Genomic DNA, 12,437 nt, shown 5'->3' on the forward strand with positions numbered 1-12,437 from the left:
AACATGGCACCTCATGGCAAAGAACTCTCTGAGGACCTGAAAAAAAAATTTGTTGCTTTATATAAAGATGGCCTAAGCTATGAGAAGATTGCCACCACCCTAAAAAAATAAATTTTCGATTTTGATCCTCTGACCACCGTAAGTCTATTGATAGTCTTTGTATCACTAGCACATGTTCTCTGTTAGGGGTTACTACTCCCCTGTCAAAAGAAATTTATATATAAACCTTTTGAAATTGTAGTACTCACTGTTGGTATATACATACCTATACCCACTGTATCACCATTAAAGGAATTTTTAAAAGTCACTTATTCTAAATAGCGATATACTCAAAAACCCACGTGACAATATTAATCTAATAATAATCTAAACATTAGGCTCTTTTTGTTTGAAACTAAGTATGGCCAGTTTCCTGACGGGTACTATTTTTACTGAGGATCTTATCAATGAAGTCAAAGATATTTTCTCAGACAGGGAGGTTGCTGGGCTGACGTCTGCAGCCAGTTGCAAAATTGTGTTCAAAGATCTCTACCAGGGATACAAGGATAATATAAAGTCGTGGTGGGAAATTAAATCTCTAGAAAATTATTTGGAAAATAAAATTGTGCCAAGAGGACTACGTATCCCCCTTAGACCAGCGGAACGTGTTCAGTCTCCAGAATTTGTGTCCAAGTGGGAAGAAGAGATCACAAGTAGTTCCCTGAGACTGATGTCACTTCTCCTTGATGAGGAAAAACTAATTTTTGAGAATACATCATCCAAACTGAAGGGACTTATTGAGTCAGCATTAAAACTCAAAACAGATCCCGACTTTGATAAACGGGAATCCTCATTACAATCAGCTGTTGAAAGGTTCCAGAACCTCATCAAGGAGAGGAAACATCGACAGTTTATCAAAGATCTGGGCGAATTCAGAGAGAATAGAGCATATACCTCTCTAAGCACTAAAAACTCAGTCACTGAGTCAGAGATATCATCCTCTGATCAGGAATTTTCAGACTCAGAGATCACTGGTGTACCCTACACACGAGGAACCATTAGAGGAGGGCGTTATTCCAAAGGGAAAGGGTCAGGACAAAGATGGAGAGGTGCAAGGGGGCAGAGGGGCAACTATTGGGGGGGACGGGGATCCGGAAACAAAGGATCCGGACCACCAGGACCACAATACCGTACACAGACGGACAATCCCTCCCAGTATATTCCATATCAAGGCCTACCTGTAAACAATATCACCGCTGCTACCCCGTTAGTGGATCTCAATCCCCCACCTTCCTCTTCATCTATCTCTTCTTCCTCTTTTTTAGCCAAGGGCCAGGCCGCCTACCAACTAAGGGACCGCAGTCGCAACAATTGACTGACCAGCTGCAGGTAATTAACCTATCAGAGTACAATCTAACTTCGGCTGAGACTACCTTACTCCAGAAGGGCCTGTCCTTTGTGCCGACAACCAAACATGATACCTTTACTTGGGTAAAGGACTTGAATCTATTTACTAGAAAATTAAAATGGCATAAATTCTTTAAAAATCATAATAAAAAAACATGTTTGGACTTGGGAATCAACCCTGATGATTTCCAAGACTTCCAAAATCTAATGGAACTTAGTGATGAGGGAACCAGGGTCCCAGGAAAAGGCCCCTTTACTGAATTACGGCCGCGAAGCTCCAGATTGCCACCCCCAGTAAGTACGGAGCATATCGATATCTTTTTACGTCTTGTCATTGCGGACATTGAGAGGATACAGGGTATGCCCTTCCACTCAAATCTGTCAGCATCAGAGTTCCAGGCCTTAAGGAACCTAGAAAATAACAAGGACCTGATCATTAAACAATCAGACAAGGGTGGCAACCTGGTGCTTTTGGACCATCATAAATATCAATCAATGTGTCTGTCCTTACTTAATGACAAAAATAACTATAAAAAAATCCCCGTAGACCCGACCGAGGGATTCCGTACTGATCTCACTGGAATTCTCAGTCAGGGCCTCCAACAGGGTGTCATTAGTAAAACTGAATTTAATTTCCTTTTTCCAAAAACTCCCCAAACGGCCACCTTCTACTGCCTTCCAAAAATCCACAAGGGGATACACCCCTTGAAAGGGCACCCCATTGTCTCGGGTATTAATTCATTGACACATCACGGAGGAATTTACCTTGACAAGGTACTCCGTGACTTTGTCTTTAGTTTACCATCCTTTACCCGTGATACTATGGATTTTCTCCGTAAAATTGAAACCCTCACGATAAATCCAAAAAGTATTCTGGCGAGCATCGATGTGGAATCGTTGTACACCTCGATTCCACACGACAAAGGAATCTCAGCTGTGAATTATTTTTTAAATATGAGAGGAACCCAGTTTATTGCACACAATGGCTTTATTTTGCAACTACTGGAGTATATTCTTACTCATAATTTTTTTCTGTTTAACGGTTCCTTTTACCACCAGCTCAGGGGGACCGCTATGGGGAATTCCTGTGCCCCCACTTATGCGAATCTCCTCCTGGGCTGGTGGGAGGATACCGTTGTCTTCCCAGATCAGCACCCATGGTGGAGTGAGAACATCTCTTTTTGGACACGTTATATTGACGATGTCTTCCTGATCTGGGAAGGCACCATTCCAGCTTTCCACAGATTTATCGATACCCTCAACCATAATGATTTCGGCCTGAGTTTTACCTATGAAACCCAATTAGAACAGATCACCTTTCTGGATGTGGTGGTGACTAAAGTAGAGGGTACCTTAAACACCTCAGTCTTTCGGAAACCTACGGCAACTAATAGTATCCTCCATTGGGAGAGCCACCACCCTACCGCAGTCAAAAAGGGGATCCCAAGGGGACAATACCTGCGAGTCCGTAGGAACTGTTCCTCGGGAGTCAATTTTTATCAAGAATCAGGAAAACTCAGGAAGAGACTGAGGGAAAGGGGCTATCCCCCTAAGATCCTTAGGGACTCTTCAGTTCGCAGAGTCCAAGAAAAGAGACGAACTCCTGATACCAAGAGTGAGAGATATTGGCGATCACCCGATACGTCTCGTCTCTACCTTTGACTCTGGGAACAGCGAAGTGGTGTCTATACTTTAAAGGCACTGGGCAATTCTGACTATGGACCCCGACCTCACACAGGTAATTAGGAACTATCCACAAGTAACGTACCGCAAAGGGAGAAGCCTACGAGATCGGCTAGTCCATAGTCATTATGAGGGCCCAAAAAGAGAAGGCACATGGCTAGACCGTAGGCCCCTCGGTGTCTTTAGATGTGGCTCCTGCAAAGCATGCAAGTTTATTAACCCATCTAAAACAATAACTTGCTCGGTGACCCAACGACCTTTTGTGATTCGTGACTTCGCCAATTGTAAAACTAAAGGCGTAGTCTATATTTGCCAATGTAGCTGCCCACTTGACTACATTGGCAAAACAAAGAGGGAATTACGGAGAAGAATCTGCGAACACCTGAACGACATTAAAAAATCTAAAGACACTCCGGTGGCCCACCATTTTAACAACTGCCATAAAGGGGATGTAAGCTCGGCCCGTTTCTCGGTGCTGGAGGTGGTCCCTTTCCCTGAGAGGAGAGGTGACTGGGACAAGAGGATTCTCCAAAAAGAGTCCTCTTGGATCTATCGCTTTCAATCCCAGTCCCCTCTCGGTCTCAATGAGAGACTAAACTTTGCATGTTTTATTTAATATCCTTCTTGTCTTAGTGTTAATTTTGACATCCCTCAGTAATCTTTCCAAATATCACTGGTATGTGACCCAGCGTTCTGGGCTGATCAGTGCGAAAAGCACCACTAAAATAAGGGGTATTTAAGACTGAATCCCCATATCTAATCAATAACACTACCTTGTACCTCTTAATTTTATCAAAATCAATATAGAGGTAGGTGTGTGGATGTATCAATTTTTTTAATATCCTCCCTCAGTATCATATTGTGTTGTTTGCCTTGTGATTCATTACTGTTCAAAAATTTTAAAAAAAGGGGGTTGTTCCCGAGGGTTCTCTAAAATTATTGCGCCCCCAGGTTATTATTTTTATTATCTGGTGGCACATTCATACTTAGGGCATGCCATCCACAGCCGTTTTCAGCTTTTAACTACTGGCTCATTTATTCAAACCCCCTGTGATTCTTCATGCATTGACAGCACGGCCCCTGTTATCTTCCGGTGCCGGCATCGGGCCCTATGCGGCTCACGATGCGTTCCACGGTACCGGAAGTGACGCAGGCCGGAAGTCCTATGCGTTCCACCATGCGCTCCAGGAGACCGGAAGTGCCTTCTGACGTCCGGGCCCTCTGTATCTGTACTGGCATTACACCTGGGCCCTCAGCCTATACTCACTGGCCCCCTTATTAATCCCCATGCGCTCGCATGGTTAACATGGCCCTTGTTATCTTCCGGTGCCGGCATCAGGCCCTATGCGGCTCACGATGCGTTCCATGGCACCGGAAGTGACGCTGGCCGGAAGCCTGATGCGTTTCACCATGCGCTCCAGGAGACCGGAAGTGGTTTTTCCGGCGTCCATGCGCATTCATCAGACCCTATAAATGGGTTTTATTTCCACCTGCACTCCACCTGGGCCCAAAGCAGGCTACTGGGGGAGCCAATGGCCAGCATCAACACCATTGTCCCTTTGTATATACACTTTTTTCAGGTATCACGTATTGATGTAGCTATCTTGCCATCTGGTAATATTATATCTACGCCTCCTCCTATGAACATCTATAGCTAAGTATCGTTCCTATGTATATTAACGCTATCATTGGTCACATCTGTATCTGTACTGGACTCTGTCCTTTTCTACCTACCTCCTGATGAGCCTGATTCTATACAGGTGAAACGCGTTGAGGTCTGTGTAACAAGATGTGCATATTTTAAAACGTGCGTATTATTTATCTGAGAGGATTGGTGATTTCCTGAGTATCTGGATCCCTCCCCACTCCTTCTTTCTGTATATGTTTATTTGAATCTCGGAGAGGACGGGTGGTGACTCTGATCACCTGAGCCACCTGCCCTTTCCCCCGTTATATTTTGATATTATCGTTGTATACCTATCATTATTCCCTGGCTAGGGTCAAACTAGGGAGTTGACAGGTATAGGTTCGGGGACAGGGAACCTCCACCATCAGGGGGTTACCCTGGGCTGAGCAGTATTTAGGGCATTTAGGGTAAGCATCCAGTCTGCCCTGCCCTTTTCCCTCAGACCCTATCGTATTTATATAATAATTTTTTCGATTTTGATCCTCGGACCACCGTAAGTCTATTGATAGTCTTTGTATCACTAGCACATGTTCTCTGTTAGGGGTTACTACTCCCCTGTCAAAAGAAATTTATATATAAACCTTTTGAAATTGTAGTACTCACTGTTGGTATATACATACCTATACCCACTGTATCACCATTAAAGGTATTTTTAAAAGTCACTTATTCTAAATAGCGATACACCCTAAAAAAAAGCTGCAGCACGGTGGCCAAGACCATTCGGCGGTTTACCAAGACAGGTCCACTAAGAACAAGCCTCGCCATGGTCGACCAAAGAAGTTGACTGCACGTGCACAGCGACATATCCAGAGGTTGTCTCTTCAAAATAGACACCGAGGAGGAAAAATGGCTAATTGGGCACAATTTGGTCATTTTCACTTAGGGGTGTACTCACTTTTGTTGCCAGCAGTTTAGACATTAATGGTTGTGTGTTGAGTTATTTTGAGGGCACACCAAATTTACACTGTTATACAAGCTGTACACTGACTACTTTACATTATATCAAAGTATCATATCTTCAGTGTTGTTCTATGAAAAGATATTATAAAATATTTACAAAAATGTGGACTCACTTTTGTGAGATACTGTAGCTAGGAATTGTTAGGGGCAGTGATAGGGGAGTGTCTATGGAAGTAGCATGTGGGAGGAGCTATAAACCATCTGGGCGTTGTTAAAGATGGTGCTGGAGCTGTGCCAGAGGATGGAGAAGTGCATCATGGATTTGGCTGGATACAGCAACAGTAGGTGTTACATAGAGGATATAAACCAGAGAGTCAAAACTGAAAAAAAGCATGGGGGAAGATATACATGAGGTAATTAACTACAGGAACATATATGTTAAATAACATAGTATTCCCAGAAACCCCTTTAAATTCAATGTGATTTTCCCATAGATAATGTATCAGATCTCATCTTACATAACGACTTTTATGGACATTGTACGTGATAAAAGTGCAGCTGCAGTATAAGTTCTTGGTCCAACCTGTGGAGTATACTAGAAAACAAGTTTATTGTGAGGTATACTGGATATCTCAGCTTTTTCTGAACTTAAAAAGGACCTTTTACCTTTCCTGACATGCCTCTTTTAATAGCTTAATAGTGAAAGGTCCTCTTTAGGACTGCCCCTGTAAACAGCTATTAGCGACTGAAATACATATCTGTATTATTATTATTATTTATTATTAAAGCACCATTCATTCCATAGCGCTGTACATATGAAAAGGGGTATGCATACATAATACAGACATTTGCACTAAGCAGAAACAAGACGAGTTACAGACTGGTAAAGAAGGAGAGAGGGCCCTGCCCGTGAGGGCTTACAATCTACATGCTACATATTATAGTGGATTTACACGTGACTATTATTCGGCCTATTATCAGGAACGAATGTTCATACAAACATTCATTCCCAACAATCAGCCCCTGTAAAGTTGCTGCCGATCACCCGATGAATAAGCAAACATTCGGTATCGGGTGAATTCATAGTTTATGCACCGCATTAAATCATAATTTCTGGGCAGCAGTTCATGCAGTGTGAACAGCGATCTGTGCCCAGAAACAATGAAGCTGTATGAGGATGAGCTATTGCAGTAGCCATCACTTGTCCCCGTGCAGTGGAGGTGATTGCTGCATGTAAATGAATCTCTCACCTCCTCTGATGAGCAGGCATTTATTGGATAGTCCCTTCTTGATCATTGCCTGCTCGGTCAGCACGTGTAAATGTGCCTTTACACAGAAAATGCTATCACTCATTGATAACATCTCCCCCGTGTACAGCTAAAGTCAGAAAAAGTAGAGATTTAAATAAAGCATAAGCGAATCGATTCAAAGGAATTTATCCCTCTACAGACAATTCTCTAATGTTCCAGCAGATTGACATGGCCACACATATCATGATGCCATGATAATAACATGCATGCACCGTTACTGTAATATTTGTGTAGCGGCTCATGCAAATTCGTTGATGTAAATCTGTTTTGATATCATTGCGCATGCACCAATGCTCGCAGTCATGGTGTATGCGGAAGATTACTAAGGCTGCGCAAGATGCACGGCCATGTTAATCTGCCGGCAGACGGAGCACTTTATCCTATAGTATGCAAGAATGACCACCACTGATAGATTGCAAGGTGGTTGTAACCATGAAAATGAGCAGTGTATAATATTATGGACAAATGAATCCAGCCAGCAAAGGAGGCAATAACAATACATTAGTATATGCCTCGTATTAGCTTTCTCTACATGATAAATGCAACTCGCTGAAGTGACACAACCCATTTAGGTCTGCCCCCATGTACAACAAGCAGTGACTGACAGCTTTGTGTACATACTTACACAGAGAATGCTATCAATCACTGATAACACCTCCCACATGGATAAATGTAATTGACTGACAGTTATCTCTGTATACACAATTACACAGAGAATGCTATCAGTCACTGATAACACCACCCCATGTACAGCTATCAGTGACTGACAGCTATCTATGTATACACACTTACACAGAGAATACTATCAATCACTGATAACATCTCTCCTGTGTACAGTTATCAGTGATTGATAGCTATCTATGTATACACACTTACACAGAAATTGCTATCAATCACTAATAACGCCTCCCCATGTACACTTATCAGTAACTGACAGCTATCTATATATTCACACTTACATAGAGAATGCTATCAATCACTGATAACATCTCCCCATGTACAAATATCAGTTACTGACAGCCATCTATGTATACACACTCACACAGAGAATGCTATCAATCACTGATAACATCTCCCCTGTGTACAACTATCAGTGACTGATAGAGATCTATGTATACACACTTACACAGAGAATACTATCAATCACTGATAACATCTCCCCTGTGTACAACTATCAGTGACTGACAGCTATCTATGTATATACAGTTACACAGAGAATGCTATCAATTACTGATTATTACATCTCCACGTGTACAACTATCAGTGACTGACAGCTATCTATATATACATACTTACACAGAGAATACTATCAATCACTAATAACACCTCCCTGTGTACAACTATCAGTGACTGACAGCTATGTATACACACTTACACAGAGAATGCTATCAGTAACTAATAACACCTCCCCATGTACAAATATCAGTGACGGACTGCTATCTCTGTCTATACACTTACACAGAGAATGCTATCAATCATTGATAACACCTCCCCCGTGTACAACTATCAGTGACTGACAGCTATCTACGTATACACACTTACACAGAGAATGCTATCAATCATTGATAATACCTCCCCTGTTTACAGCACTGGCTCTGCTATTTCCGTCCGCCCTTGAAGTGAATGGAAGCAGTGGCCGAGCATGAGCATTCAGAAAGTATAGGAAGTCCAGTGTGCAAATAGCTGAGTATAAGATTAAAAAAAATACAACCAATTACAGCATAGCACTAGCAAAGCAAATGGAAAGTTGATTAATTAACCTGGTTTTGCACCAAAACTTGTGACTTTTCCATCCTTTCTAACACCCTTGTCACAGTTGTAAAATGTGGGTGGTGGGATGGAGGAATGTTTGTGGTGGACACATTTAATAGCATTACACCTGAAATCTACTCCAGCTACATAGGACAAATTTAAGGAAATTTGTCACCAAAAATGTTATCAGCCAATTAAAACCAGATAGTAACACATCCTTTTTTTCTAATCTTTTATCTTCTGAATGTAGATTTTTTTGAACATGATTATGGGGGCTGCCATCTTGCCTGAGCTGTTCTTAACCACATTTAGAAAGCAATTAGAAAATTGCTTTACGGCAGCCCCATGGGCCATAGACACAATGGTCTGAAGGGGACCTTACTGACTTCTATGGGGGAGTTTTCTAGGCATACTCTGGACCTGCGCAGAGGTCATTGTACAAGAAAAGAATAGATACGTTTTGGCAATCACCTATTGTGAATGGTGGACCCTGTCTTATCTATACATAGAGGTGATATCATTACAGGCAGGATTAGAATGACAGATACGCAGATAACTGTAGTAAAGGAATCTATACAGACTAAGAAGTGGCGCCTATTATTAGGCTTAGTGTTCAGTGGGAAAACGGCAGGAATTTATGGTTTACACCATCAAAAATTATTTAAAAATATGTTAAACGTAAAAATTTTATTTAAACAATAGTTCATAATCCCTTAAGACCAACGCACACATGTTTGGTCTTAAAGAGGACCTGTAACCTCTCCTGACATGTCTGTTTTAACACTATTTTCATTCCCCATGTAATAATAATTCTGGAGCATCTATTCTTATGTCTCTATGTTCTGCAAATCCTTTATTAATTCTAGAAGTTATAAATGAATTGCTAGCAGTTTGCAATGAAGGTCCAGGTGGGTGTTATCAATTGGGAGTGTGTCCCTGCACAAATTGACAATGTCCAAACAGTGCTGCTGGTGTCAGCCTGTGCAGGAACACACTCCAACTGGTAACACCCATCTGGACCTTCATTGGAAACTGCTCGTAAATCATTCATAACTTCCAGCAGGAATAATAAAGGAATAGCACATTATAGAGTCACAAGAATACATGTTCCAGAATTGTTATATGGGGGATGCAAGTAATTACTAAACAGACGTGTCAGTAAATGTTACAGAACCTCTTTATTAAAAATCTCCCCCAATGACTACATTATGAAATTAGCCCTAGTGTGTATATCCCCATTGGGGATAGGGATTGAAGTGACTGCTGCCAATGTATGTAATGCAATGCATAATACATATCTTTCACCTTCTTTCTTAAAGGTTCACGATTGAGTATACCCAACGAAGTATACATTTTAAGTAAAAGATAGCAGCTGGAAAGAAGGGTTTAAAATGCCGTTCAAAAATGGCTTGGAGTTGACTGAATTGCAGAATATGCACACTCCAGAGGATGACAACATCAGCAATGATTCCAATGACCTTAATGAAGCAGACAGCCATCGTATCAGCAGGTGAGTAATGTTCCCCATTAGCATTTTATAAAGTTTCACTGGCTTACTAGTAATGAACAAATCTGGGGTCATTTATCAAACTGGTGTATAGTAGAACTGGCTTAGTTGCCCATAGCAACCAATCAAATGCCACCTTTCATTTTTCACAGATCCTTTGGATCTGATTGGTTGCTATGGGCAACTAAGCCAGTTCTACTTTACACCAGTTTGATAAATGACCCCCATCCTGTCTACATAATAACTTTCATGAACGAAAGAACCAGGAGATCAAATGGAGATTGGTACTTTCTTTCAAATAAAAACCTTATTTATTGGTATACGCTAAAATACAATGTATAAGAACTACAATAGCGATGAATGTAGTAGATACAATAGATAAAAAATGACAATAGTAATGAACATCTTAACAAACACCAGACTGGAGTCTAAATGTTACCAATGCTCTATTCCAAGGAGAATCCATGTGTGGGACCCCGTGTGGACGGTCTGTGTGGATACCAGCGCTCACTTCTTATGTCAGGTAGCGTTTGCTATTTGATGAGCGTTGTCCCCCACCCAGAGCGTCAACCCAACAGCGCCCACAAAGGTTATAGCAATCGATTGAACAGAGTGACACAAATATAAAATATATGTATATATTTATAAATCCATAGTTTGTGTATTCACAAAATAGACACATGTATCCATAAAAAGGTGATGAAAAAATACTGATCGTGATAAATAAAATAAAAGATAAAATGAGTGAACAACAATGAATAACAATGAATAATGAATAGTAGTATAAAAAATAGTGCGAATTAGTGAATTGGAGGACACTGTAAAAAAAGGGGATGAATGGCTGTTCCAGATGCGTCCCAATAATCACATTAATGACCAGTCCTGCTATATTGCAATATGAAAATTCTGCCAGGATATCGGTAAACTGCAAGGTACGCAAATGAAATTCAAAGTGTCCTCCTATATAGACCATTACATCAAACACCCTCAGTGGAATTCACCCAACAGCAACGTAGTTCACTGTATTAGTGTCAGGGATGTATATAGATGTATATACACTGTCCAGACAGCTCTGTAGTCCCCCGTAGATTACCGCTGTTTGACCACTGCGGTTAGGATGTAAATACCGCCGTGCTTAGTATCACCATTTTTCGGCATACATTACCCCTTGAGGCATTAGTTTTATATTTATAAAATCTGTATGTTTGCCACAAGGGCTACGTTACCCTCCTGTGGACTTGGTAGAATGTTGCCGGCTTGTATATATCCTGCGATGCTTGTGATGATCAGAGATGCTTGCCATGGCGAGTGCTCCGGTCGGCATCCCTCGTGGCGTCCCACGTGTGCTGGGATCATCGTTCTATTTTCTGCAGCTCTTTCTCTAACTCAGGGATACTCGTTCTCAATTCTTAATCAGGTAGGTACCTTAATGTAGTCGAGTATTTGGTATTAGCAATCAGATGTATACTAGCTTGAATTCATATACTGTCTTTGGCACCAGACGCGTTTCGGGACTACGGTCCCTTCTTCAGTGGTAGACAGTATACTAATGTGCGTACCTTTTTATAGCATTCCAGTGGAGAAGAGGGCTCAGAGAAATATAATAGGTGGAATGGATTCCAATAGATCGACCGGTAGTTTAGCTGCAGACTCATTTCATAAGGGCTGGGCGTCTTCCATGCACTATGAATTCCATATAGGTGAGTATATAGGAGTGGCCACATGTTTTGTTTAGTATATAGGTTATGGCTACATATTCTATTCAGTCCATATATTGCATCCAGAGGTTAAACTACTCTGGGAATTTTTCATGAGTTTTTTTTTTTAATGTTTTATGAATTTTTAAGTATTTTTTATAAATTCTCAAGCGATATATTCTTCCTTCATCAATCATTCTCACGGGCTTTACAACAATACTCAGCCAGGAACAGTGAGGCTGTACGACAGATATGACCAGCTCATGTGTATTAATTAATTAATGATTCTTATGAGGGATGTGATATTGTTCCTGCAGTCAACACTGTAATAGACCTGACACAATTATAATTATCTGTTTTTAATGTGTAATATACTCTGCATCACCAGTAAATTTCTACTTTCTGTATACACATATATGCATTGAAAAAATCTTTTAATGCATGGAGAATAGGGTTGAGCGTACCCGAACTGTAAAGTTCAGGTTCGTACCGAACTTTAGGATTTTTGGACCCCG

The 12,437-nt window shown here is 41.2% G+C and overlaps 1 protein-coding gene across 1 annotated transcript in view; it reads left to right on the forward strand.

Annotated features, from left to right (window-relative positions):
• SLC38A1 (solute carrier family 38 member 1) overlaps positions 1 to 12,437 on the forward strand; it is a 136,908-nt gene that overhangs the window by 10,791 nt on the left and 113,680 nt on the right. The window contains exon 2 of the mRNA XM_040410588.1: positions 10,038 to 10,228. Within this exon, the coding sequence (XP_040266522.1) occupies positions 10,110 to 10,228 (119 nt within the window). The 5' untranslated portion in view covers positions 10,038 to 10,109. The remainder of the gene's footprint in view (positions 1 to 10,037; positions 10,229 to 12,437) is intronic.

The sequence above is a fragment of the Bufo bufo genome, chromosome 1 (genome assembly GCF_905171765.1).
Source record: "Bufo bufo chromosome 1, aBufBuf1.1, whole genome shotgun sequence".
Classification (NCBI taxonomy): Eukaryota; Metazoa; Chordata; class Amphibia; order Anura; family Bufonidae; genus Bufo; species Bufo bufo.